This window comes from Anomalospiza imberbis, chromosome 3 (assembly GCF_031753505.1).
Source record: "Anomalospiza imberbis isolate Cuckoo-Finch-1a 21T00152 chromosome 3, ASM3175350v1, whole genome shotgun sequence".
Lineage (NCBI taxonomy): Eukaryota > Metazoa > Chordata > Aves > Passeriformes > Viduidae > Anomalospiza > Anomalospiza imberbis.
This window is the reverse complement of record NC_089683.1, coordinates 10516221-10542286: the sequence shown is the minus strand read 5'-3', so window position 1 is coordinate 10542286 and position 26066 is coordinate 10516221. Positions and strand designations below refer to the sequence as shown.

Sequence of the window (26066 nt, the reverse complement as noted above, 5' to 3'; positions counted from 1 at the left end):
TGTTCTGCACAGGTCCTCTGAAAGAGGAAGAAATCACACTGATTGCACTGTGTCCTGGGAGGGGATGTGCCCACTGGCTTTTGTTTATCCCACAGTGGTGTGAAATGCACGGCAAAAACAATCTGTTCTACAGCACAGCTCTGCTCATGCCTCTGAAAAAAGGTAAGGTATGAACGTTTGGTCAATGGCCCAAAATGGGGGGCAAAAAGGAAACTGAGCACTGGGTTGAAATGGCTAAAATGTCAACCTAAGTCTCTTGTACTCCTCACCCCACCCTGGCTCATCCATGCCACACCAGCTGTATTTTTAGCTCTCCAAGCCTCTCAGCCTTTCTTTCCTGGGTCACTTGCAGTCCCAGAGAAACAACTCCCATTATGAGCAAAGACTTTCCCAGGCAAGATGCTTGGCCATTTACAGACCTGCACATGGTCTGACTGATACAGAGATATTGCAGCACTTCTGAAAACAAGATGTTTTCACCAAAACACTCTCTGATAATCAAACAAATCAAAGGGCAACCTAACTGGATCCACAAAAGCAAAATGTGCAGCTGCCAAAGTACTGCTGTTATCTCTGGCATGGCTGGGTCACTGAGACATTTCACAGAAACAAAAATGTATTTCCTGTGTAGACCCAATTAAAATACCTCTGGAGAAATGTTTCATGTGTTCTAAAGACCTGAAGCTAGAGCTACCCAACTGGCTTGTAAGGAATGAGAATACTGCCCAGGGGTTGATGGAAAGCACCAAGCACCCTCTGCTGTACTCATTACAATTAGGCTCAGCAGCAGCCCCTGACCTTGCAAATATCTGGCAGGAGGGTGCTGTGCCCTCCCAGAGAGAGAGAGCTGCCTCCCCTGCCAGGAGCGAGCTCTGATAACGTTGGAGGGCATTGCAGGATTCCACCCAGGTGTCCTTCCACAGCAGAAGCCATTGGTCTCTCCTGGTCCACACACAAGGTTTGGAGAAGACAGCGCAGTCTGTGAAAGGTAACCTGTACCCCTCCTCCTGGGTCTGACCAAGTTCCATCTGCACACCTGGGTCCCCTTTACTTCACAGGGAGGCGGACTTTGCTGCTCATGCACAGGTCTCTGGGGACAGATGGAGGCTGTGAGTCACTTGCTACACAGGTAACAAGGTTTTGGTTTCCACCTCCTTTATTTTCCATTTTGATATTTTTTTTTTTCTCTCTGTTCTCCCTATTATTAGTTCATGTGCTTATACTGCAGGATCTGGCTGTTTTTCTTACTGTTCTGGCTGGGACAAGGGAGGCAGATGGCTCCCCCAGGTTGGTGAAACGTGTTAAAAACAGAGTGGGGAGAGAGGCAAGGATGAGAACTCGGTTATTTTGCTCATAACACGATGTGCCTCTTCTCTGCCCTCCAGTCCCACTGACTCATCAGCTCTATATGTGCTCCCACTAGGTTTTGTAGAGAGCAGTTGCCGCTCCAGAATTTTTTGGATGAAACTGAATAAACTCTTGCTGCAGGGAAAGTTCTTCCAGCTGGAAATTTATGGTGAGTTACAAGTGGCAGCCCCGAATAATATGAAGGCTAGGGAATCACCTAAGTGATCCCAGAGTCTGTGATCTGGATGCTGCTGCCATCTATTGATAATTGGTAACTCACCCCAAGGAACCTGCAGCACATCACTGTCACCCTGAGCCAGCCTCTCCCACCTCAGTTTGGCCACTAACCCTGCAGAGGAGTAAAGCTGGCAACTACAGCCACAGCCCCCTCTGCCCCGTGCTACTGTGGTGCTGGGAAAGGAGAAAGGATGGTCTGAGGAGGAGGGACTGATATTTGGCTTTCATTCTTTCTTCTGCTGAGCCCTTACACACGTCTAGCAAGGAAAACAAAGGCAACATTGCAGATTGGATATGTCTTGAAGAGCATAATGACAACAGCAGTATAAGCTGGGTAATACCCAGAAAACACACGCTCAATGAGGGCTGAGTGAGTGCTGCAGCAATTAAAGGACTTTGGAGGGTATCTTTATTTCCTTTTTATTTAACACCACAATGGCATTTAAATACCATGATTCAGGTTGGACAAAGGGGTTCCATTTTCTGCAGAAAACAAAAATCTTCGGAACCAAAATGAAAACCAGAAAATGTTCACATCAGATTGTAAAAAGTATGTGATTTCACCCCAAACCTAATTAATTTCTCTTTACATCAGTGCACTCTTTTCTGGGTTATGTTTTTTTTTCATTTGATTTGGAGGCAGAACCGAAAAAATCTAGTACGGAAAGGGTGTGGGCAGAAGGGATAGCATTTATGAGAGTAACTGATACTGCTGGAAAAAACAGACCAGCCTTCAGGCACAAAATTATGTTTGTTTCTTCCAGCTCTATCAGCTGGTCTCATAAAAGCTATTCCTTCTTCTTCCAAAATTATTCCTACTTATCTCCTGAGCCTATCCTGCCTGTAGGCATACATCTACAGAGACAGCAGTTCTAGAACTCTCCGACATATAGGCATGACAGACAAATCTAGAAATTGCAGTGGCAGCTAGTTAAACCCTATCTATTTGTACAGATCCTTGTGTCTAGCCCAAGACTAAAACAGTTCCTTAATCAGAGGGCAGATGATTAACAAAATATGATGTTATTAATTCTACCATCATCAAGAACTGAGCACAGCCAGTCCCTGTCATGTCTCTTATTGGCTCCCCTATAGGCCTCACAGCATGCAGAGAGAAGCAGTAAACCTGATCAAAATGTGAAACTGCCCACCCAAAACAGATCTGTGACCACATCCTTTGAGCAGAGTGAGCAGCAGACTATCCTAACTTGATGATTTTTAGAAACAGATGAGTTTAATAGCCCATAACTCTTTTATAGAGAAGAAAATTGGGGAGGGAGAAATGTAAGTGATGCTTCAGAGAAACTCTCCATAATAGCACTTCAAAGTGGCAATGGCACAAGCTTCTGGATGCAAGGAAACAGGCATTGAAGAGCACAATATATGTGTGAGCTTGAGTCATGCCAAACTGTCTCATGCACTCCTACACATGCCAGCACAGTGTCACCAGCTCCTTAGCAGCACATGTCACTGGAGAGCACCCAACCCACGTGGAGAAGAGCTGCGTGAGAGGGCCTCAGCACCACTCTGCCCCAGGACTTGCCTTGAGCTTTACATGCCACATATCTTTCCCTTTTTCTGTAGATCCTTATTCTGGTCCTGTTCTGCTGGATGAGAAATTAGCATCTCGCTGTGGCTATGTCCTGTCAGAAGACGTGTGGGGCAATCCCGTCTTCCGCGCCTCAGTGCTCGGCTGTCATGTGGTCAATGAGGTAAGGCCCAGACACGGGCTTGGAAGAGCTCAAGCAGCACATCTTCTCCAAAAATACAAGACTGAGATAGTATATGCATTCTAATGGCATGTTTTGAGAATACTAACTCAAGGAACTAGTGTTGGGAGTGTAGTGTAGAAATTAATAGGCAATGGCTGTCTGCTGTGAGGTGTGTTCAGTGTGACTGACATGGGATTTCCTCTCTCCATGGAATGACACTTATCCTAATGCTGCTGAGTAGCTGCCAGTTCTCAAGCATATCCTTGTAGCTGCTGATTTGCCAGAGAGTTTCTTGAAAGCCTCTCTGGAAAGAAGTAGGCATCTGCTTGAAAAAGTAATGTTTGCAGTGTGATTCTGGCAGATCATTTCCTGGCTTAATTTGTGTGGTAATGTGCCTGTTAACACATGCCTAGGAACGTAGATCACACACGTCTATTAGACCCAGATTTGCCTCACGTAACTTTAGCCATCTAAGAGATAATGTCTAGTCTAAACTTGTTGTTTACTCTTCCACAATAGTCAATGGAGAGAAGCAGGCATCTCCAGAAGGTGATTCACCCCTTCCAAAAATATGTGTAAAAGTGTAGCCTGGATTTCTAATTTCTAAATGTTAGTTGAGATGAAATGCACCCAAAACCAGAACAAATCAGAGTAGAAACTTCATTGCTTGTCCATGTTTAGTCTGGTTGGTCCTGGAAGCCCCACAGAAAAAATATGGTAAAACTTTATAGGCAGAGTTAGCTAACAAGAACGGGGGTATACAGTGTGCTGTGCAATGACCTGGATTTCCAGGCTGGAAATTTCTCTGTAAAGCTTTTACCTTCTTCTGTTGAAAAATACACATCTGTGTCAGATAGAAGGACAGTCCATGGCTTTGTGTGAGGCTCCTGAGGAGCTGAAGAACCAAAAGGATTTTTTTTACTGGACTTAGTCTAATGTTAAACATTAAACAGCATTGTAGATTAGATCTGAACTACTTAGATCAAAACAAAAGTTCCAGTACTTTCTCTCCATATGGAGACACACAGAGTCACAAAGAGGAGAAACATGAACCTCATGGTAAGGTAGGTCAGGTCTGCCCTTGACCAGCTGCTCCTTTATAGTGTGGCAAGAACAGAGCTGAGATGGGGTCTGAGGCAAAGGCTGTGAGTGCTGAAGCAATGTCCCTGGCTCAGTACAGCCCTGGACACAAACCATTTCAGACAGGGTGGTATGTTGTAGGAGCTGTTACTGCAGTTCTCAAGCTGCTCTCATCATTATAAAATATTCTCAGAAACAGAACACTGGGCTGCAAGGTCCCATGCAGCCACTCCTGGAACTTTCCACACCATCTGCTGAATTGCCAGTTTTTCTTCCCAGGCAGATGAGCTGTTTTCACTGACTGTGAACATCAAGGTCTCCTCATTTTCAAGCATGAGGGCAGCTGTCACTTACACCTACCCTATGTACTGCTCCTATGCATCCTGGGCTTCAAGAGAAATCGTGTGCGAAGAAAACTACATGGAGGTAAAACCCTTCCCACTGAAGGCAAGGTTACATCCAAGCTCCCTGGCAGGAACAGCAACCTCCACAAATTCCTGTCAGAAGTCGATTGTACCCCATGTACCAGGCATAATAGCAACCTGCTGATATTTAGCAGAGTGTGTAACTGTAGATCTGATTGGTAACACATCTACATACCATAAATATTTTGTATGCAGTGAAATTCAGTTAACTGCACAGATTAAGTAAGGCAAGCCTCTGCAAGCAAATCAACAGAGAGACTTAAGGCCAAGTTCTTAAGTTCATGAGAGTCCCTTTTGGTCATAAAGTGCTGCAGCATCTGTGAGAACATCATCCTCATATCTGAAATAATAAAACCTAGAGTTTGCAGAGCTGCATCTCTGCTGAATCACACAACTCACAGGACATGCCTGTGAGACAAGAGCTGCCTCTTGCCAGGTGGTGCAATTGGGCCGCTTGGCCTGCTGCCATCACCTACACACCAGTGTAGAAATGAGGCAGCAAACAATCCAAATTTCATTGCTTTCTGTGCATGCCTGAAACAGGCAGGAGAAAGAAAACATACTTCTCCTGTCAGAACTCAAGGATGTGCAGTCATGTCTGGGTTGCAACACAATTAAACCATGGTACAGATGTCTTCTGTCCTGTTTCTTTGCCTCACTCTGCAGCACATGTGGGAAAGATTTACACAACACCTACCTTATGTATTGGGGACATTTTTAGGTGTTCAGCCTTCATGGGAAGAGAGAACCAGTCCTGTTAATGCCAATAACCTGCTTTCCTACATCTCCAGTGGAGAGACAGAGGCCAATTAACTTTCATTTTAAGGCCACAAAATTTACTGCCATCAAGAACCTCCATGGAAAAACTTTAATTACCTCCAACGAATGCAAACTGCTAAATCCTGACAGATACTGTTCCCCATGCCTGTAATAACACTGAAGACCTGTTTGCTCCCATTGCTCCCAAAGAATCTCCTGTGTCCCCAGGTGTCAGTGAAGACTGATGTCCCAGCAGTTTCAAATGACTACACCGTAGCATGGATGTCAGCACTGCCAGAGGTATGAAGGGGAGTCTTTCCTAACAGTTCCTAGCCTGCCTCTTCTCTCTGCTCTTATGAGTCATTCTTGGGGCATAGCTCCATCTCTGACAAAAAAGGGAGTTGACAAATTTGCCGTCAAGTACTGAAAACCTCTCGAGTATTTTTAGACCTCTAGACTGCAAAAAGACATTTAGGTGGGAGAATAGAGTCATATGCTTGTTCCATTAGTGGAAACTGAGTTCAAGACAAACAAAGGTAGGTGGTTCTTCACACAATGGGTAGTGAAACTCTCAAACTCATCACCAAAAGATGTTGTGGCTGCTAAAATCTTACTTGATCCCAAGGAAAGTCTGGAAAAGTTGACTGAAGAAAAATCAAATAAGACATACAAAATACAAAGAAGGTACAGATAGCTCAGGAGTCACTAAGATGAAAAATATTTGAGGCTGGAAAGAATGAGTGGGAAATGATGACAGGAGCATCTATCTTATGAGGAAAAGCTGAGGGAGTTGGGCCTGTTTAGACTGGGAAAGACTAGGAAAGGATCTTAGTACACAAGTGTCTGAAGGAAGGGTGTCAAGAGGATGGACACAGGTTCTCCTCAGTGGTGCCCAGCAGTATGACAAGAGATAGACAGAAACTGATCCACTGAAAGTTCTACCTGAATGTGATGAAGAATGAAACAGATTGCCCAGAGAAGGTGTGGAGTCTCATCTGGAGACTTTCAAATGCTGCCTGGACACAGTCCTGAACACCACACTCATGGGGAACCTGCTTAAGCAGGGAGGTTGGACTAGATGGCCTCCAGTGGTTCCTTCCAACCTTAACCATTCTGTGATTCCGTCAAATATATATGCTTGTCCCATGCTTCTCATGTCTTACTTGCTCCTGATGCCCATTTTCCTTTTGACTGTGCTCCCATATGGCCATCACTGCAGGGGACTCTGTTCTAGGCCAGTACAGGCATTGCTCTCTTCTAATCTTTGACACAGTACGGCTACACAGTAATGGTAGTCTGTCATTTGGCCTCTGTACTGCTCCAGCAATCAGTGGACATGGAGACAATCTGTTTCTTAACAGCACAGATATTTTGTTCACAGTGGATTTGTTCAAGGTCACCTGTCTATGTTTCTTCCAGGGCTACTAGAAGAGTATCCCTAAACATGCCTTAAAGAGCTCTAGAATTCCTTATCTTTACATATTCATATATATATATATATACACATATATATCTCAAGGGTATTTCTTGCCTGAGATGAGCTTGTAGTATCATTCCAGTTACTTTCACTTCTAACAGGAAAATAGGCATAGTATATACCTATATTATATTACTATAGCAATATATTATTACTATACTTTATATATATATTATATATATTACTATATTATTATTACATATTATATATATTATACTATAGTAATATATTATTACTATATTATATATATATTATATATAATATAGTATCACTACTCAGCTTTTCAAGAGACTTTGGTAGACATAGAACTGATATAGCTCATCTCTCTCTTGCAGACTCAAAATGTTGCATACCAGCAATGGCAACTGATGTTTGTTTCTCCATCAGGGAGAAAGAGAATAACAGTAAGTGATGCAGTAAAACTGGGCTACAGCTTCAATAACAGCCTGTCCCGAGTGTACCTGCGAGCACCCTACCACAGCAACGAGTCTGACATCAGCGTGGTGAGTTGTTGATCCCAGCCAGACACAAAGCTCTGCTGTTCCCACTGCCTCTCCAGAAGATCAGCTCTCTTTTTCTGCCTGGGCTCAAACAGGTCAGTGGTGTAAATATGAACATGATCACTTCCACTTCCATGTACAGGCAGCGGTGGCTGCTTTTGCTGATTGACACAACTGTCTCCTGTCCTGTTGGTAAGGATCTCTTCCTTCTTCACTAAAAATAACCACCGAAGGAGGTAGTAGAAAACACAGTCTTCCCATTCTCACTAAGAGAAGAGGTTTACAAGCTTCTCTCAGAGCAACATGAGCTAAGAGTCTGTGGCTTTAGTCCCAGACAAACACAGTCCCTGCTGTGACACTACATTCCTTGTGTTCCCAGTGCAGTATCATGCCTTGTCTATGGTTTCTCAAATCCCCACATTAGATGCAGGAAACTAGAAACAAGCAAAACTGCTATAGAAGAGCCAGGGAGCCTCCCCTGGACAAATCCCACAGCCTAGGCTCTTCTTTTTCAGACTATTCCATGCAAGGCATGCAGCTCTGCATCCCTGAAACTCACATAATCCTCTTCTCTGGAGAGGCAGGACTATCCTGGCTTTTTGTAGAGAAGTGGTGGCTGCACTTGGCTCTCACAGCCATTAATAATCTCACAGAGATTATTAATGTGGACAAATCATGAGGAAGCACAAGGTTTTAAGATGACGAGACCTTGAAGCCAATATTTCAAGAAGGTCCAAACAGGTTGCTCTGTGCCCTCTTCTTTCTGCCAGTAAGCCATGGGACAACAGAGCAGGTAGCTGGGAGCACAGCTGCCAGTTCTTCTGAATAAATTAATGATTCCCCTGAAACTGGTGATTCAGGTCTGCTTTGAGTGCCAGGGTCTCTGTGACAAAATAGCCATCATTTGGCTAATATCCTGCAAGGTGTTGCATCAGTGAAAGCTGTAGAGATATCCTGGTGAAATGGAATCAGGGAAAGGCAGAGATAGGACTGAGTGGTAACTCCAATTGCCCCTTTTCTGGAACTGTCTATCTAACTCCACAGATGGCATCAGCTTCACCGATACCACACTAACATGGACTGTGCCAAGAGTTATCCCCACACTAGTGGTCCAGGAATCCACCTTTCTGTCTAAAAGCATTGTAATGGGAGTGGATGATCAAGTCATAGTGAATCCAGAAGAGATGAACTACTTACTGGAGTACAACGAGACACACATCAGAATAACCATCCCTACTGGAGCAGGAGGAGGCAAGCTAGAGGTTAGTACAAACCTGTCACAACAAATACATTTGAGGGCCTATATTATGGATGTATCAAATCATGATAAATCCAAATACTGATTGCTGCTTAAAATTTGCAGATACACTAAATATTTGAAGAGCTGGATGCTTCTCTGTGTTTTGAAAGCACTTACTCAGAAACTAGGAATTTATAATGACAAAACATGCTAGAAGCAAGAGGCTGCCTTTTATTAATAATCTATAAGATATTAATACATTAAGAGTTAAGGGATTTCTGGACATTGGAATTTAATTGTCTTTGTTGTTCAATAATAAAACTAGTCCTGGTAAACTTCTGGCCTGGCTCAATGAGTAATTTCCCTGCCAATCTCCAAGACAGCATGATTTAGCAAGGGACAGGTTCTCTGCATGTTGTTGGGGTGCAGTCACCTGCTTTGAACAGAATTTATTCCTCATCAATATATAATTTACAGATACAGAGGCAATGTCAAAAGGAATGTTCAGTAGAACAGAGGAGAATCGTTTGGGCTGGAAGGCACCTTTAAAGACAGTTTACTCCAGACTCCACTTCCATAGGCAGCAACACCTTTCACTAGATCAGGAGATCAGGTTGCTCAAAAATCCATCCAACTTGAACATCTAGAAAGGAGTTGGCAATATTCCTACAAGATGGCATTGGTGTGATTTTTACTTATCCCCTTCAGGAGTTCCCTATTTGTGTAACAGACAGAACAAGATACATGACTGTTAATCCAGGGATGGTAAAAAAAAAAAAAAAAAAAAAAAAAAAAAACATGGTGATGTGCAAAACTTAATGAGGACACCCCTGATACTTTCTTATTAAGGATGTCAGCAGTATCTGAGCCACACATGGACCAGACTAATGGGCCAAGCTACCAAATAAACAAGCAAAATCTCCTAGAAAAATCCATCCCAAGCTGTACTAGAATACCATTTGCTCTTCCTTGTGTGAGAATCTTAACCATATTCAGTCTTCTCTTCATTAAGCTACTGAGAAGACTTAATCACACATCTTACCTCCTAGAGCTCCATAACTGGTGGTGTATATGGAGTCATTTACTGCATTGACCTGTTTCTGGAGCACACATGGACGGATGCAGATTGGCAAACCACGAAGTATACCATCATCAAATCCATCACCACACCTTTCATGCCACAAATACCAACTGTTATCAACAGTAAGTCATTCCTTTCATTGACCCTCACCAATCTTCTGCTGTGCTATACATTGTTCCACCCAACCTATGCCACACATCTACATTCACCAGAATATTCTCAACTCCCACTTAAAATTTTCTAGGCAAAGTCAAAATTCAAGTATTATATTAAAACAAACAAACAAAAAAACCCTTTAGCCTTAATTTACAAGTTGCTGGTAAAAATGTAAACATTTCTTTCATGTTAATCCCTGGATTTTTCCAGTGAGCACTGGAATAAAGATGTTGTAATGTGCAGTTATCACATTGGGAAGAAGTATCTGAGGACAGCAGTCATCAATGGTATTTTCTCCCCCAAAGTGCCTGCATTTGATACCTTGGGAGTATACTGAAATCATTGTGCCACCCAGTGCTGCAGTCATGGTTTTAAAATTTTATTTTCCAATGCATTAAAGGCACTTAACATCCTTGGAATTATCTGGATAACTGATAGAAAAAGAAAAAGGAGCCTCTTACCATACATTATGATATTTTTTTCAAATTTTATGTGGCTGAACTAGATTCTAGATTGCTTTAAAGGTATTGCACATCAGACTGCACCTCTAGAAAGTCACTGAACCCACTTTCTATAAAGCTCTATGTATTTGTTGTTAATCCCCTGCAGCTTGAAGCAATTCTCATGTACTCTGAGTATTTCAGATCTGACTAGAACACAAACACTCATTAATCAGAGCCATTAAAGAGATGGCTGTTGGCTAAGCTTCCTGGAATTTGAATGGGAGGCCACCCCAACCGTCTTCCTTATTTGATCCACATCAGCAGTAATTTGATGCTCTCTCCCTGCAGATACTGTGCCAGAGGAAAGGCTATTTAATGTTGCGTTTGGATACTTTCTTCCCGATGTCTCTCTGGTGGCAATCACAGTAGGAAATGTGCCATTTTCCCTGAGGGAAGCACAGCACCACGGCTTCAAGATTTATGAAACTCCCTTTTCTAATGGAACAAAAGCATTTATCCTGGAAGTCTCTTTTGATGATCCATATGTTCTGAAAGAGGTAGGATACAGCAGGTCACTTCAGCAGGAGAGTGGAGGAGGTGGGGCAGTCCCTTTGCAGAACATGGTCCAGCTTTTATTAACCAATAAGAGTTCCTTGATCATAAAGGTGTCAATGAGTCTGAGATCATCTGAGTTAAGATTAGAGGCTTTTATGTCCCCACCTTGCTCTCCATAGATCTCTAGGAGATCAGTATCAAGTGTAATTAGATGGGATGAAATGTTAACTTCCTTTAGTGCCTGTCAGCATGGCTCATGTCCAAGTGCACGCTCAACAGGAAGAGGTTTGTCAAGCCTGTATTAGATGCTGCCCTTTGAAACAGGAGTGTCTTGGAAAAATAAATCAATTATTGCAATGCTGGCAAACACCAGTTTCAAAAATCCAGTAACTCCTGAACCCACTGTTTGACTGCTGGCACAGGCCATGCCCCGTGTGAGCATGCTATGGGCAGGCTCAGGGTACTCTAAATGTAATTTTGTTAAGCTTCAGACCATTTGTAATCTAAATATTTGTAAAAGGTATATACTCACAGAGGGATTTCAACCTCTCTTTTCAGTGGGAGGATGCATAACTGCAAGTCCTCTACCACTCTTTCAACCAAACCACGCAGGGCTGTGATGCTCTTACAAGGAACAACATTGTGAACGCACAGGATTTGTGCAAATAGTTTTCAGGCTGCAGTCAAACCACAGTCAAATTGCATTAAGGATCAAAGCAAGAAAAGAAAAATCCAGAAGTATTTCTTTCAGGTTGAACACCAGGTTTTGCTTTGGGAGCACTTTCAGTGAAAGAAAAGAGGATACTGAGAGGGATCTCCCCCAGCATCTCCTCACACCTTCTATTCAACCGATTACTTACTCTTCTGGTTTCAGCCCACACTCTGAATAAAGAAGAATAAGGATTTGGACCTGGATCTCCCTCTATGAGCTTTTTCACCATTGGGCTACAGAGGAACCACCACTGTGTTCATTTCTGTCTTCATTTTCTGAAAAGGCACAACATTCTCCACATTTATGTTTGGCTGAAAGAGCTGTTGAATCCAGGCCAGATTTCTGAATAGCTTTAGGCTAGCTGAGCTATTTGTAGGGGAGAGGAGGGTGTTGGAATAATTATTTAGTGTTGTTCAGAATATACATGCCTGCTTATTCTGAAAGCTGCTGCAGCCTTACTCTTCTCTCCCTTTCAGTATGTGAATAGAAATGAAACAAAATACACCCTTCTGGTCAACTACACCCTTAGTGTGGGCCCAGAGATGACACTCTACTATCATTCAGCAGAGGTGGAGTGTGTGATTGCTGATATTGGTAAGCTTTCCCCTGCCATGAACTGGTTTGCATCAACAGCATGGCTGTCACTGAATTCAGTGAGAGCTGTCATTGAATTCAGTGAGAGCTTCAGAGTGAGGGTGAGAGCTTTGGGGAAAACCCCACCCCTCCCAATAGCTCATTGTTGGTAACAGCCAAGTTGCTGCTCCACTGATGGCAGCTCTTCTGTGTACTGGCAAGACAGTCTGCCCTCGAGACACTGAGAGCAATAAAACAAGTGTGTAGAAGAAGTTGGCTTGCAAACTCAGTGAACAAGATGCCTCAGAACATGAACACACATCTACTGGCAAAGCTTTCAGACATTGCTACAAGTTTCAGTTTGTCCTCAAACACAATTCTGCCTCCACATCCAGGGCAGAACCTTGACTCAAAAACATTGCTCTAATCTCCAAAGACAGAATTTCTGTAAGGAGAAATCATTCACTAAGAGCTGTACTTAGCAGGTTACTGAAACAATCAGGAGGTCTGTTTGGTATTTCTCAAATTTATTAGATTTTTGCATGCCACAAAGATGACAGTCTCCTCACTGTCCTATTTTATCTCTGAAACAGCTCTTGGTTCAGATCAAAGAAGGCTGATCAAAAAATATATTTACATACATAGCTCAGCTTGCCTTACTGAAAGAGGGAAAAGTCCTGGAAACAAACTGGCAGGCCATTGCTGAAGCAGGACTTCCCAGTCCATCAGCTGGTACACCCCCTACAACACAGCCAAGCCCTGCAGACAATGCCAGCATGCACATAACAGGCTGCTGGGGTTTCTTACCTGTGACAGAAATCCCTGCCTGGGCCAAACCTCACCACTCAAACCTTCCTTCATTGCTAACTCTTTATCCCACCTTCTTCCCACAGAAGTACCAGAAGCAGTTGGTTCCTGTGATGAAGAAAACCTGTATCTAACCCTGCCCACTTTTGGCTTGCACCAGTACTGGGACCTCTACCTTGGCAACAAGCTCCTGAACCGGCACCTTGCCCTCACCAATGGGTACCTTGCAGCTACCAACTCCACACACCTGATCTTGCAAATACCTCTGTTTGCTGGGGGACTCATCTATGAGGTACAGCAGCTGTTCAGCAATGCCTTTTCTAAAGCACATAGGACTGTTTGCTCTCACTGAGTCCTACAGTCACAGTCTGTAGTGCTGTGGTATTACATAGATTGGAAAACCTCCAGAGGGAAGGACTCTGAGATAGAGCAAGTAGGATAAGAGGCATTAGACATGGACCTTTATGGTAATGCCATGTATTGTGCAATCTGCAGTCCCCACTTGTCTCTAAAAGATATGCACCGAGTCTTCAAAAACAAACTCCTCAGTGTTTTGAGTAAGATGAGGCAAAATGTCCCATCTGCACTGAGCCAGAAACAATATTTCAATACAGCTTTTATGAAAGAAGTTCTTTTAAAGGAAATTTTGCAGAAATTTTAAGACATGGCAGGGGAAAATTGATGCTGTAATAATTTGAATTATTCTACAATAATCAGCCCAAATTTATCTCTGTGACAGTGACTGATAAATTCGTACAAGAAAGCTTGTACCTGTACTTCTGCCCCCATGTTGCTTCAGGCTCGAGCCTTCACAATGACTTAACTCTTGTGACTTGTTGCTATTCAAGTGGCATGAGCTATGGAGCAGAACTTGGTACACATGGATGATGTACAGGAGATAACAGATGTCTTCAATCTCCTCCTTTGCAGGAAGTGTCCTTTCAGAAAATTAAAGCAAGGTTTGATGTTGCCCTAAGGAAAGTGAGAACTATGGAGACCTTACAGATGTTCTCCATTAGCTGCAGTTTTAATTCTTCAGCATTTATAAGTAAGTTATGCAACTGATCAGTCAATAAAAATATGTGTGATTCTTTCTTGAGCTCATAACCAACTCTCTGCCTTTCTCAGTATGCCACCCAGATGGTACCATAATGGTATCTGCCCAAATGAAGACAGTTCCTGCCATTGACATGAGTAAAACCAAGCTAAGGGACAGCTCCTGCAAGCCTAGAGAGTATAATGAAGCCCATGCCTTCTTCAAGTTCCATGTCACTACCTGTGGCACTTCAGTAAGGGTAAGTCCGTGACCAGAGCAGATACACCTGCTGGAACTCTCTGCCTCTCCTGCATTTTCTCTTTTGGACCCCTACCCCAGCTCCTGAGAAGAGTCAATTTACAATGAGCTTCCCATATGCACAGTTTGAAGGTGACCACATTATTTATGAGAACGAAATCTCTTATGAGAAAGAGACTCTCCCAAGACAGAGCATACCAACAATCACAAGAGATCCAGACTACAGGTATGAGCTGCTGCTTGCTGACACTGCTCACTTCTGTACAGCTGCTGGGAAACAGATGTGAACACAAAAATTTCTGTTTCTTCTAGACTAACAGTCTTGTGCTACTACCAAGCAAAAGACACCCTAGTGCTTGGTGCCTTCTCCAGGGACCCAGCCACATCTCCTCCCTTTGGCTCTGGGACAATGTTTCCACATTCAAATACTGCAGGTGTGCAATTCTCTTCCTCCATTTTTAAATCTCTCTGACTTTCAGTCTTAAGTTCCCTTTTTAAGACATGCCTTACTTTCACCTAAAGAACCTCACGAACGTTTCCTTCTCTGCAGTTTACAGACGGGTAAGACAAGCTCTGAATGTAGTTTCAAGAGTGTCCAAAGGTAAATCTCCTCCTATGGAAATCAGAGAGTTTCCAATTATGTTTTAGTTTAAATAATATTAAACAACAACAAAATCCCCTGACATTTTCTCAAGATGAATCCTTCATGGAGTTCTATGGGCCCAGCATGGCAATACTCAAACAACCCATGGAGCCTGTGTTTCTTGAGGTGGAGCTGAAGGATGAGAGCCCCAATGTTGAGTTATATCTGGAAAACTGCTGGGTAGCCACATCTCCAGACTTCAACAACACCACAAGATGGAACATCACTGTGGATGGGCAAGTCATATTAAATGTCCAATGAACTCATCAGCAAAGCCCTAATTTTTACTTATATCTGTTGATCTTTCCTCTCAAATAGGTGTGAGATTAATGGCAGTGAGTTTGCTGCAGAGTTCTGCCCGGTACCTGTTAGCCCTAGGGTGAGACACCCTTCTCACTTTAAAAGGCTGGCAGTAATGACCCTGGCACAGCAACTGGAACAGGTAGGATTGAGTGAAAGGCTCAGCTCCCACTCATGGACTGTATCCTGGAAGTCTGCATGATTCTCTTAGTCATGTGGTTTAGCTGGAGGTAGCAAGGAGCAGGAAGTTGGAGTTGATGATCCATATAGGTCCCTTCTAACCTGAGATATTCTGTGACTCTATGCTTCAAGAAATAGATTTAAGCACCTCACAGACTTAAACCCTAACCAGCATTCAACTCAACTGCCCTGACTGGTGTTCAGCTTTAATTCAGTTATCTTCTTAAATCTCCTCTGCCACCTAACTGGCTTGAGATTGGGCAGGCTGGAGTAAATAAAAGAATTTGGTACATAAATATGATTTTTATATGGTGGTTCTGGCTTTGTGTAGGATCAGATTCATATCACTTCAGCTCAAAATGTCTAGAGCAGAAAAATCAACTTATGTGTCCCAATATCCACATGAATTTCAGCTCTGTTGTCTCCCATCTGTCTTAGCCAGTCATCCATCTCCCCGGGTGTCAGCCCAATGGGCAGAGAAGCAGAGGCATGTGGGTTTGGTCTTAAAGTTTGAGATCCTGTTCTCCTCTAAGGGCTAAGGAGAGCAGAGAAAAACCCAGGACAGTCACCTGAGGATACTTTGCTCCTTGTGCGTCCAGCTGAGTGAACTGCCTGTCCTGACATATACTGATACCAGCCGTGGTGTGTTCACCCTGTCTGGGCAGCTCAAGTAACTGCATCGTTATTTACTCAGCCTTTCATAGGCACCTCAACTCTTGAACTGGCTAGAAATGAACATGATGCAATTCTGGCTTGTGCTGCTTCCTAAGTGTGCAGCAGGCACCAGATTGGGTTTCTGTCTAGTTTTGATACACTGCAGCACATGAGGTTTTAACTTCTCCTGTCTCAGCTTCTCAGTTACCGAACTGCCTGAGGGCTTCCTTGGCATCAACTTTAAATTGAAGCCAGGTTCAGCTAGAAGGTGTCACATGGAGTTGTTCAGAGAATCATAAGTCTAATCAGCTGTAGTTTCTGCAAAAGGCAAAGACAAAATAATGCTCTGCAAAGTGGGATTTGATATGGATCAAGTGGCACATTTTCTTCTTCTCAGGTGTATGTGCACTGTTTGGTGGCAGCGTGCTCTCCTACCAACACACAACCTGGCAGCACCTGCAGAGGACAGTGCAGCTCAAGCAGGGAGAAGAAGGGTAGGTTGTGGAGGAGAAAAAGAACCATTGCAATGCACCCCTGACCTGATGTTTCTCAGAGATTTAGGAGCTCTGACTTTGGCATCTGAAATGCCTCGAGCATGGACTGTAAACATTTATGTCACCTTTAACATACAGCATGTTTGTATTCTTTAAAAATTGTATCGTTCTCAGGCTTTCCAGGTCACCATTCTGACAGTCTCCAGGGCTATGTACTTGCTGGACCAGTATGGATTGTTGTTCCAGATCGAAGATGACACATGTAAACTGAATGTGGTAAGAACACCAGGCCCTGTGTACTCACCCTGAGAGGAAACCATGCTTTGTGACACCAGCAGTGCAGAGTCTGTCCTTGATGACCTCAAAAATAAAAGTTCTGGGACAAGAACAGGGAATGGACATGGTTTGCAGTCCCATGGTCTCAGCTTGAGCCCATGAGAGAGGGAAGAAGGAGAGCTCCCTGCCAAGCCAAACACAGCTGGCGTGGCTCTGGAGCAGATGCCAGCAGCAGAGCGGGGCATGCTGGACTTGGGCCATAGCAGGCAGTTTTGGAGCCAGGTATTATTTCAACAGGTTTTCAACAGGACTGCCCCCAGTCTGAGAGAAAACAGATCCAAACTTTTAGAAACAAACACTAAGGCACTAAGGCACACTGCCATATTCCAAATGCTTTTGAATGGTTCAAATCCTCCAAAGAGTAGGGTTTCTCCTATAACTTCATCCACCCCTGGACAACCCAGAGCTGCTGAGCTGTCTGCTCCAGCATCACTCCTCACTTCAGCCTCTGTGTGTTCTCCAACAGCACCTGAAAGCTCTGCTGTGCTGGCTGCTTTCCAAATGGTGCCACTGGGCACAGGAGCTACTTCTTCCAGGAGCCACCAGAACTGTTTGCATGAAGTTTAAAGACCAGATGGTGGAATAGCAGTGCAAAGTTCTTGAGTTTGCTAACAGGATCAGTAAATCTTGCAACCTGTTGCCTCTCTGAAGTGGCTACAGAAGAAAACTTACCAGAAAACAACCCGAGGCTGCAAAATAACACTTTGTGTTTCTTCCAGCTGCTCAAATATGGACTTGCAGATCACTAAAATTATTCCAGCCCTGATTGTGGCTACTTCTTGTAATACTTCATAAAGTGATGCCAATCTTCCTATCTGAATATAAAGTGCAAATCTGAAAAGTCAAATAAAAATACACCAGAGCAATGTATGCACAGAACATCTCCTTGCTAATGTGCAACAGCAACCATCTGCTGTACCAACACTGGCTTCAAAGAGCCAAGCAGTCGCTGCCAGCGCCCCTCCAGCAGGCAACACTAGGGCACACTCTTCTTCCCACTAATGCAGAGCTTCGTCTGTATCATGACATCAACCTGACATTCTTGGAAACCCGTTAGTTCCTCATTTTCCTCTCACCTGCCCCTGTATGGAAAAAGCTAACTCTACAAAATGCGAGCAGATGGACACAGTATATGAGCAAAAATGACACCTTGTGTTTTTTGTTTCTGTGCAGACAGGAAGCTTTTTTTTTTTTTTAATTGTTATTATTTTTTAGAGATCAAGTACAAACCTGACACATGACCACCTGTAATGACTCTCAGGATGTGCCTACAGTGTAACTGCAGGTGTGGCTGCAGCACAAGTAGATGTTCAACAGCAGTGCAGAGGGGGCAGGTGGCACACTCGTGCTGACAGCACACTCGTGGTCTCCAGAGGGTTTCCCAGCTCCTGCAGCCCCTGCCTTCCCAGGCTGGCTGGTCAGTGGCCCACTTCCCAAAAGCTGCAGTGCTGCCTGAGATGACTGCTGAATAAATGCCCTCTTAAAAGCTGTACCTGCTGAAGGAGAAAGATCTGTGAAAAGGAATGGGAGGGTGCTGCGACCCCAGGACCCCCCAGCAGCTGCCTGGGTGCTGCCTTCCTCTGCTGCATGAGCAGTGCACTCTGCTGTCCACAGCCCACACTGCAGAGCCCAGCACGTTACTGCATTTGCCATGCATGCATTTGCCAGGAGAGAACACTCCCCGTTTTTAACAACAGCAACAAATTCATAAATTTACGTTAACTCTCTGTTAATCTAAAAAGGAGTCCTCTAGAAATTTGCAGACTGGGATGTAGGGAAAAATAATCATGACCAAATGCTAGCTCTTCTCAGCACTCTCAGGCCACACAGGTGAGCATCAGGTCTGGTCTGGTGTAACTAAGGTTCATTTTGTTTTGTAGCCTTGCAGAGTATATTTAGATAAACCTGTCTGCAGTAAGTGGGATATCCCAGATCCTCCCTAGAAAACCAGGAAGAGGTCCAGTAGCATTCCATACCCTTCACCCACTACCTGACAGATGAGGAGACTTTTCCACATACATTGGAAGAGAGACAGAAAAGGAGAGAGAGACTTGCATTCCCATTTCAACAGGGATTTCAGGTCTCCCCCTTCCCATAGACAAGCCAGAGCAATTCCATATCCTTGGTCTCTTTCTCCTACCTTGGCTGCTGTTCATGGTGTAGATGATGATTTTCACACCAAATCTCACAGTGTGTTAGGGTTAGGCATTCCCTGTTTACATTTGAGATTGTCTTTCCCAAGGTATGATTCAGCCACACTATTGCACGGGTGTGACTGCTCTGCTCCTCTGTTCTCTTGGGATTATTCCTACCTCTCAGATGCTGCAGAGGGAACTTCAGCACCTAACTCCTGTCCTAGATTGCAGTTTTCAGGTCTATGGGCTTAAACAGTTCCTTGGATTATCTTTCAGGAGCCACTCTGGTCATACCACTGTAGTTGAATGAGCCTTCATTATTCACCCAACGTGAAGAAAAGGAATTGGGAGAGAAGTTATTTTTAATGCACAGACAGAGGCACACCAGAGTCCCCATGGTGGGGACTCCCCAGCCTGGAAAGCACTGATCAGCCTTTTCCACAGCAACAGGAGCTAGGCTGAAACCTACTGTTGTGATGCCTGGGACACAGCTGGACCAGCTGTTCCTTGCTGGGAGACAAGGATATCCTTCAGGCCCATTTCACATGCTCCTTCTACAACACAAACACAAGTGATAAAAGAACTGATCTGCTGCAGCCTGAACAATTCAGGCTACAACACTGATCACCATGAGCTGTAGGAAGCAATGCTCTGGATTGCATCCAATCCCTGCCTGCTCATGCACTAAAGGGATCCTACAAGGAGAACCTTGGAAAGAATCTTAGGAAATGGACCAGTGTTCCGCTCAAATGGTCACAACATGCTGGAAGTGGGGTCTCCAGCTTGACCAGATCTCTCAGCAAACTGTTTTCATACAAAGCAACCAGACCTTCCATTCTGCATGAAAGCCACCAGCTGGGGTCAAATGTTTCACTGATCCAGCCCCTGCCTCTGTTAAAAGGATGAGGCAGATGAACATCTGCTGACATAAAAGAATTTTGGATATTATCCTCCCTCTAGCAATCTTCAGTTTTGAACATTGTTTTTGCTTTTCTGAATCCTTCCCCTCCTGACAGGCAACAGAGAGCATGACCTGCATATCTGAGCTTGATGGAGATAGAGGTGCTCCATCCCCACAAAACTGGAATAGTGCACCTTTCTCCCCTCAGTCACTTTTTAACAAGGTTACCTACTAGATGAGAAGTGCACAGCGCAGCCCTCACTTGCAACAGCCCAAGAGTTTCAGGCTTTTCATGCTGACCAAACCTCCATTGCTCTATCAGAAGGCAGGCATCTGGAAGAGGGAAGGGATTTACTCTGGCTACTTGACAACCAAACCCTTTGGCCTCAATGTGCTGCAGCTTTCCATTTGGAAAGGCTCTCCTTGTTCCCCATGCTGTGCTCACACTAAACATGCATGAAACCCTTCTCCCAGTGCTCAGTGCCCTGCTAACCCTGGCATTCTGTCAGCTTTTCCCACCTTTCTGAAAAAGCAAGGGAAAGGCCTTGCAACATTGATAGTTGTGTGACAACTCCTCCTCCCATGTTTCAGTAGGACAAATGGAGTCCTAGGGAAAAGCACAGGATGATGGTGTTACTCTTTTCCTTGCTCTGTAAGGCAGTGATGTTATTCTTTGAGATTCTGTAATATATTATGGAATTCACAGGGTTTTTCATAAGTTTAGAGGTAAATCATCAGGTGAGAACAGGTACTCATTGCCAAATTAACCCTGCCTACAGGGGACAAGCCAAACAGAGGGGCTGCCAGTGACGGCTGTGGAAGGAAAGTCAAGGGTATGGGAGAGTAGGTTTATAGGTAGGAAACCTTGGGAAAGCAGCTGAGAATTATTCATGTCTGAAATATTTCTGGCCAGAGTAAAGAGAGTCACAGTGCATTAGCAGCAACCATGTCTCTGACTTACTGGTACAACCCTGTGACTTTGACAAGGGCAGTGGAATGGGCAGGACTGACCCAGGAGCTCCACAGAGGTGTGGAATTCTCATGCAGAGACAACCCCTAAAGCCCAGTAAAGGTAGAAAGCTACAGCACCTCGCATTCAAAGCATCCGAAGCACTCAACCCTGCTCCTTTTACAGGCTGAGAGGTTGCCTAAATTTCACAAAACATTACATAAAAGAATTTTATTACTCTCCATTAGGCATTTAATTCTTAAACTTTTATAACAGGAAACTTTGCAGGACAAGGGGAGTTACTTAAATACATCCTCCTCTTCAAGTTTTGGGGTTTTTTTAATACACATTATATACTCAACATTATGCCCTGTTGTGTGGAATATCCCTTTGGTCAGTTTGGATCACCAGTCCCAGCTGTGTCTCCTCCCACACTCCCAGGCATGGCCAACTTCCTCCCCAGCATGGCAGTACAAAAATGAGAAAAGGCCATGGCTCTCTGTATTCCCTGCTCAGCAACAACAAAAACATTTCCGTTTTATCAACCCTGTGTTCAGCAGAAATCCAAAACACAGCCCCATACCAGCCACTGTGAAGAAAACTAACTCTACCCCAGCTGAAACCAGCAGGGCTGTTTAATAATTTCAAGCTGAAAACCTGAAAGACAGAGAACTAAGTGACTGGTGTGCAAGTGAAAGGGGAAAACGCAAAAACCCTATTGGCCAAAACTACCTTGAAAGAATTCCAGATTAAGCTGAAATGCATGATGACAGTTCATCCTTTCACAGGAGAGACAAGGAAATAACTGTGGAGAATTGGCAATTGCTCCGCAGCCCTGTGCAGTATTTCTGTGCCAGCAATTGCATGAGAAGTAAATAAGCAACATTCATAAAACACAAGATGGAATATTATCTCTAGCATCTTGGTTTTCTAAAATACATATTCACTGTTAATATTTTGATCTATATCCTGTCATTTTAAGTGTTCTGTGCAGAATTACATCTGTGATCTCTCTTCTCACAGTAAAACTTCCTAAGTCACATTCAACTGTTCATTACTGCTTTTTTAATTGTCTTGGCAAGGTCAGCCAGGAGCGTGTTTAGCTCTAGCTCGCCTTCTCACCATCAGTCAAGAGTTGGTAGGATTTCTCAGTTTTTAAGACTGAGGTGGCACGAAGTGTGTCAAGTCATTGAATTATCTGTGTTGTTTTAGAGACAGAACACCAAGATAAATGGTACCAAAGCATGTGCTTAATGTATCAAGTCCAAAATTAAGACTTCTGAGGGGGAAAAATGGTCATTGCCTATTTCTCAAACTGTGAATGGTCACATCCTGGTATTACATATCATATTTCTGTAATTTCAAATGGTTGCAGTCAAGTGTCAAAAGCATGAGAGGTAAATGCAGCATTTGCTCAGCCCTGTTTCAAATTTGCTCATTGTGACTGTTGCAGTTTCACCCCCACACTGAAAGTGGTCTCAGTGAGGCTGCTGGGAAGGATAGCCAGAGGCTCCAGCCTGCTCTCACCACTCACCCCAATGGTCCCACCATCTTCAGTGAGCCCTGTGCTTGTGCAGGCTCCGGGATCATCCACAGAGGAACTCACCCTAAGAAGCAGGAATGTCACTGGCATAATTTAAAAAACAAAATCCTAATGCTCATGTGGGCAATCAGAGAGCATTTCTTTCATTAGAACTTGTTTTGCTATGAACTTGAAAGGGTGTTTCTTGCTGGTGATTTACATATTTCAGTAATGGTCCTTCCTACCATGTGAGAAATTAAGCTGCCTGGGTGTTCACAGCCAGTTCCATCAGATGGATTTCACACTGTATTTTTCAGGGAATTGATCTCTTTAATAAGGAAGAGAAAGCCACAACTCCTCCTCTGAATACCTTCTATGGTAAACTCCGCAGACAGTCAGGAGATAAAAAGAACATGTTCACTTTTGTTTTCAATTAATCTGGCCAACATATTTATTATAGAATTACAAAGTATTTCTGTACAAAATATGTACACGTGTCTCACAGAGATCAACATTACACCTTCTCTCAAGAATAAAAATCCCAAATCCAGGTTATTTTGCAATCATAATCAATTTTTAACTTATTTACCTAAAAATGAAGTTCTTCAACAGGTCATAACAGATGTAAATGATCTTGTGTTTCATCCATCAATGACAAAAATCACACGTTTAGCGGAATATTTTCACATCACATCACTACCTGAATTTTCAATAACCCCGCTTCTGTTTTTCTTCTTTATCAAGAATAGCCTGTTTTAAACTCAATGCAGCATCTTCAAATTGGGGGTTTAACTCTAATACTTTCCTGAAATCTTTCATGGCCTCATCAAAGTCTCCTGTCCCAAAAAAAGAAAAAAAAAAAAAAAGAAAAGAAAATTATCTTTCTGTAAGTGCTCATGCTCACAAACCTCTCACAACTCAAGAACACCTCCTAATACTTTCACCCACAAAGTAGCAGCTACTTCCTGGACCCACAGCATTTGGATTCTCCACAGGCCCAACTGGGAGTGAAAGTGTTTCTCATCAACAACCAGAGCATGGATTTTTGAGCCTCAAGTGGACTTAAGGCTCAGTTCAGCCAGTTTATTTCCAAGAGAAAGAGACAAAAGGCCCACACCAATAATGAGGCTGCCTTAAGGCTGGCATACAGGCACAGAGCTTCCAGCTGGTGCCTGTGGCCTGGCTCCATTCTCCAGCTGCTCAGCAATGGCCAAGCTCTAATAAAAGGCACAGGGCTGTCATGTTGTGATGGCATCATCAAAAACGGGCAGGAAATTCCCCAGAGGTGGCCGGCAGCCCACTGGAAGTCGAGAAGGCTGTGCTCAGTGCAGCTACAGCTGCTTGGGAGATGCTCTATCTCAGATTTAATGGCAGTGTTTGGAACTGGATTGTTTTACCCCAGTGCAATTTTTTCCACAACTCAACTACACCACGGAACAGCATCGTTTCGAACCACTCCGCAGCACAGCCAGCCAGAGGGGTGTAACCGCACAGGCGGGGCAGGCAGCAGCTGCAGGCGCTGTCACCGCAGAGAACGCGGTCGCGCCTGTCCCGGGGCGATGCCCGCCCTCGTCCCGCCCGCGCCAGGCAGGTGTCCCCGCCCGTGACCGGGGCTGCCCGGGCCGCGCCGCCCTGCCCCGGCCCGGCTCGTACCCAGCCGGTAGCGCACCAGCCCGCGGTTGTAGTAGGGCACCTCGAAGCCGGGCTGGCACTCGATGGCGGCCGTGAAGTCCTGCACGGCGGCGGCGAACTCCACGCGCAGGTACCGCACCTGCCCGCGGTCGTTGAGCGCCGTGGCGAGGTCGCTGCGGGCACTGCGGGGACAGAGGGAGCGGCGTTAGCGGGGCCCGGCCCGGCGTTACCCGGCCCCGGCGTTACCCGGCCCGGCGTTACCCGGCCCCGGCGTTACCCCGCGGCGCTGCGGGCGATGAAGCGGCTGAAGAGCTCCTCGGCCGCCGAGAGCCGCCGCGCCCGCAGCTCCGCCCGCGCCGCCGCCAGCAGCGCCGCCGCCTCCCCCGCCATCGCGATGACGCCACGCGGGGCGGGCGCGCCGTGACGTCAGGGGCACGCCGGCACGCGCGGCTACGTACGGGACGGTGCCGGGCAGGAGAGCGCTGCCCGCGGAGCAGGAGAGCGCTGCCCGCAGAGTGGAGCAGGAGAGCGCTGCCCGCGGAGCAGGAGAGCGCTGCCCGCAGAGTGGAGCAGGAGAGGGCTGCCCGCGGAGCAGGAGAGCGCTGCCCGCAGAGTGGAGCAGGAGAGCGCTGCCCGCGGAGCAGGCGAGGGCTGCCCGCAGAGTGGAGCAGGAGAGCGCTGCCCGCGGAGCAGGAGAGCGCTGCCCGCAGAGTGGAGCAGGAGAGCTGCCCGCGGAGCAGGAGAGCGCTGCCCGCGGAGCAGGAGAGCGCTGCCCGCAGAGTGGAGCAGGAGAGGGCTGCCCGCGGAGCAGGAGAGCGCTGCCCGCAGAGTGGAGCAGGAGAGCGCTGCCCGCGGAGCAGGCGAGGGCTGCCCGCAGAGTGGAGCAGGAGAGCGCTGCCCGCGGAGCAGGAGAGCGCTGCCCGCGGAGCAGGAGCCGCACACAAACCACGCAAGTACGGCGGTATCGGCCGTAACAACCGCGGCGCCACGGAGATGTCCGCTCCTCTGCTGCGCTCTCCCACCCTGCAGGACAGCGTCCAGCTCTGGGGCCGCGGCACAGGCACGACATGGAGCCGGTGGAGCGAGGCCAGAGACCAAGATGATCAGAGAGCTGCAGCACCTCTCCTCGGGAAACAGGCTGGGAGAGTTGGGGTTGTCCAGCCTGGAGAGGGCTTTGTGGAGACCCCAGAGCACCTTCCAGTACTTAAAGGGGCTCTAAGAGAGCTAGAGAGGGACTGTTAACAAGGGCATAAAGGGATAGGAGAAGGGAGAACGGCTTTAAGCTGAAGGAGGGAAGGTTTAGGTTAAACATAAGGAAGAAATTCTTTACGGTGAGGGCGGTGAGACACTGGAACAGATTGCCCACAGAAGCTGTGGATGCCCCATCCCTGGAAATACTCAAGAACAGGTTGGATGGGCTTTGTGCTACCTGGTCTAGAGGAAAGTGTCCTAGCCCTTGCCATCAGGCTTAAAGCAATATGGTCTTTAAGGTCCCTTCCAACCCAGGCCATTCTACCGCTCTGATTCTGTGGATATGGGGTTTTTCCTTACCTGGCCTAAGCTTAGGTGAGAGCACAGAAGAGGTCCTGCGCTCTCCTCTCAAACGCTCCAAGGCACAATGTGAACAGCTCACTGTCACAGCTCACAGCTCACTGTCACAGCTCACAGCTCACGCTCCAAGGCACAATGTGAACAGCTCACTGTCACAGCTCACAGCTCACTGTCACAGCTCACAGCTCACGTCAGGCAGCCAAGTGCTGGCTGGCCTGGGCACAGCTCACCCCGTGCATCAAGGCCCTGCAGCGCTGCCAGAGCACAGGCCTAAACGAGCAGTTAGGCAGGGCAGCGAGACATCATTCCTTGGACCTTTGTGTCTAACAAGGGTGACACTTCAGCTCCTGAAATCTGTTCAACAGATGCAG

At 45.5% G+C, this 26066-nt stretch overlaps 2 protein-coding genes across 10 annotated transcripts; one reads left to right on the top strand and one right to left on the bottom strand.

Moving 5' to 3' along the window:
- Nucleotides 1-681: 681 nt before the first annotated feature.
- On the top strand, nucleotides 682-17871 carry LOC137470253 (zona pellucida sperm-binding protein 2-like). Of its 9 annotated transcripts, none has more exons than XM_068183396.1 (23): nucleotides 682-958; nucleotides 1059-1129; nucleotides 1229-1287; nucleotides 1424-1516; nucleotides 3169-3296; nucleotides 4656-4802; nucleotides 5789-5860; nucleotides 7373-7540; nucleotides 7633-7729; nucleotides 8582-8799; nucleotides 9827-9980; nucleotides 10806-11014; nucleotides 12201-12318; nucleotides 13191-13396; nucleotides 14035-14152; nucleotides 14233-14399; nucleotides 14524-14624; nucleotides 14711-14832; nucleotides 14949-14999; nucleotides 15094-15483; nucleotides 16573-16669; nucleotides 16844-16945; nucleotides 17472-17871. In XM_068183396.1, the coding sequence occupies exons 2-20, from the start codon at nucleotides 1101-1103 to the stop codon at nucleotides 15300-15302; spliced, it is 2466 nt and encodes an 821-aa protein (XP_068039497.1). In that variant the 5' UTR covers nucleotides 682-958; nucleotides 1059-1100; the 3' UTR covers nucleotides 15303-15483; nucleotides 16573-16669; nucleotides 16844-16945; nucleotides 17472-17871. The 9 variants fall into 9 exon arrangements, with proteins under 9 accessions (XP_068039497.1, XP_068039494.1, XP_068039496.1 ...); XM_068183393.1 differs by having other exon boundaries at nucleotides 1209-1287; XM_068183395.1 differs by having other exon boundaries at nucleotides 682-988.
- Nucleotides 17872-22915: 5044 nt separating this feature from the next.
- TTC32 (tetratricopeptide repeat domain 32) lies at nucleotides 22916-24543 on the bottom strand. Its single transcript, XM_068183401.1, has 3 exons — nucleotides 24422-24543; nucleotides 24166-24326; nucleotides 22916-23348 (listed from the first exon to the last, which is right to left on the bottom strand). Exons 1-3 carry the CDS (start codon nucleotides 24532-24534, stop codon nucleotides 23221-23223), a joined length of 402 nt encoding a protein of 133 aa, XP_068039502.1. The 5' UTR covers nucleotides 24535-24543; the 3' UTR covers nucleotides 22916-23220.
- Nucleotides 24544-26066: the final 1523 nt, after the last annotated feature.

Bases quoted from the DNA above. Each gene is read 5' to 3' on its own strand.
- LOC137470253 (XM_068183393.1), top strand. From the start codon at position 1,079: ATGCACAGGTCTCTGGGGACAGATGGAGGCTGTGAGTCACTTGCTACA. The intron at 12,319-13,190 runs GTAAGCTTTCCC...TTCTTCCCACAG, and splicing joins GTGTGTGATTGCTGATATTG to AAGTACCAGAAGCAGTTGGT. The intron at 14,833-14,948 runs GTGTGCAATTCT...CCTTCTCTGCAG, and splicing joins TCCACATTCAAATACTGCAG to TTTACAGACGGGTAAGACAA.
- TTC32 (XM_068183401.1), bottom strand. From the start codon at position 24,534: ATGGCGGGGGAGGCGGCGGCGCTGCTGGCGGCGGCGCGGGCGGAGCTG. The intron at 24,327-24,421 runs GTAACGCCGGGG...CTGTCCCCGCAG, and splicing joins ATCGCCCGCAGCGCCGCGGG to TGCCCGCAGCGACCTCGCCA. The intron at 23,349-24,165 runs GTACGAGCCGGG...TTTTTGGGACAG, and splicing joins GCTGGTGCGCTACCGGCTGG to GAGACTTTGATGAGGCCATG.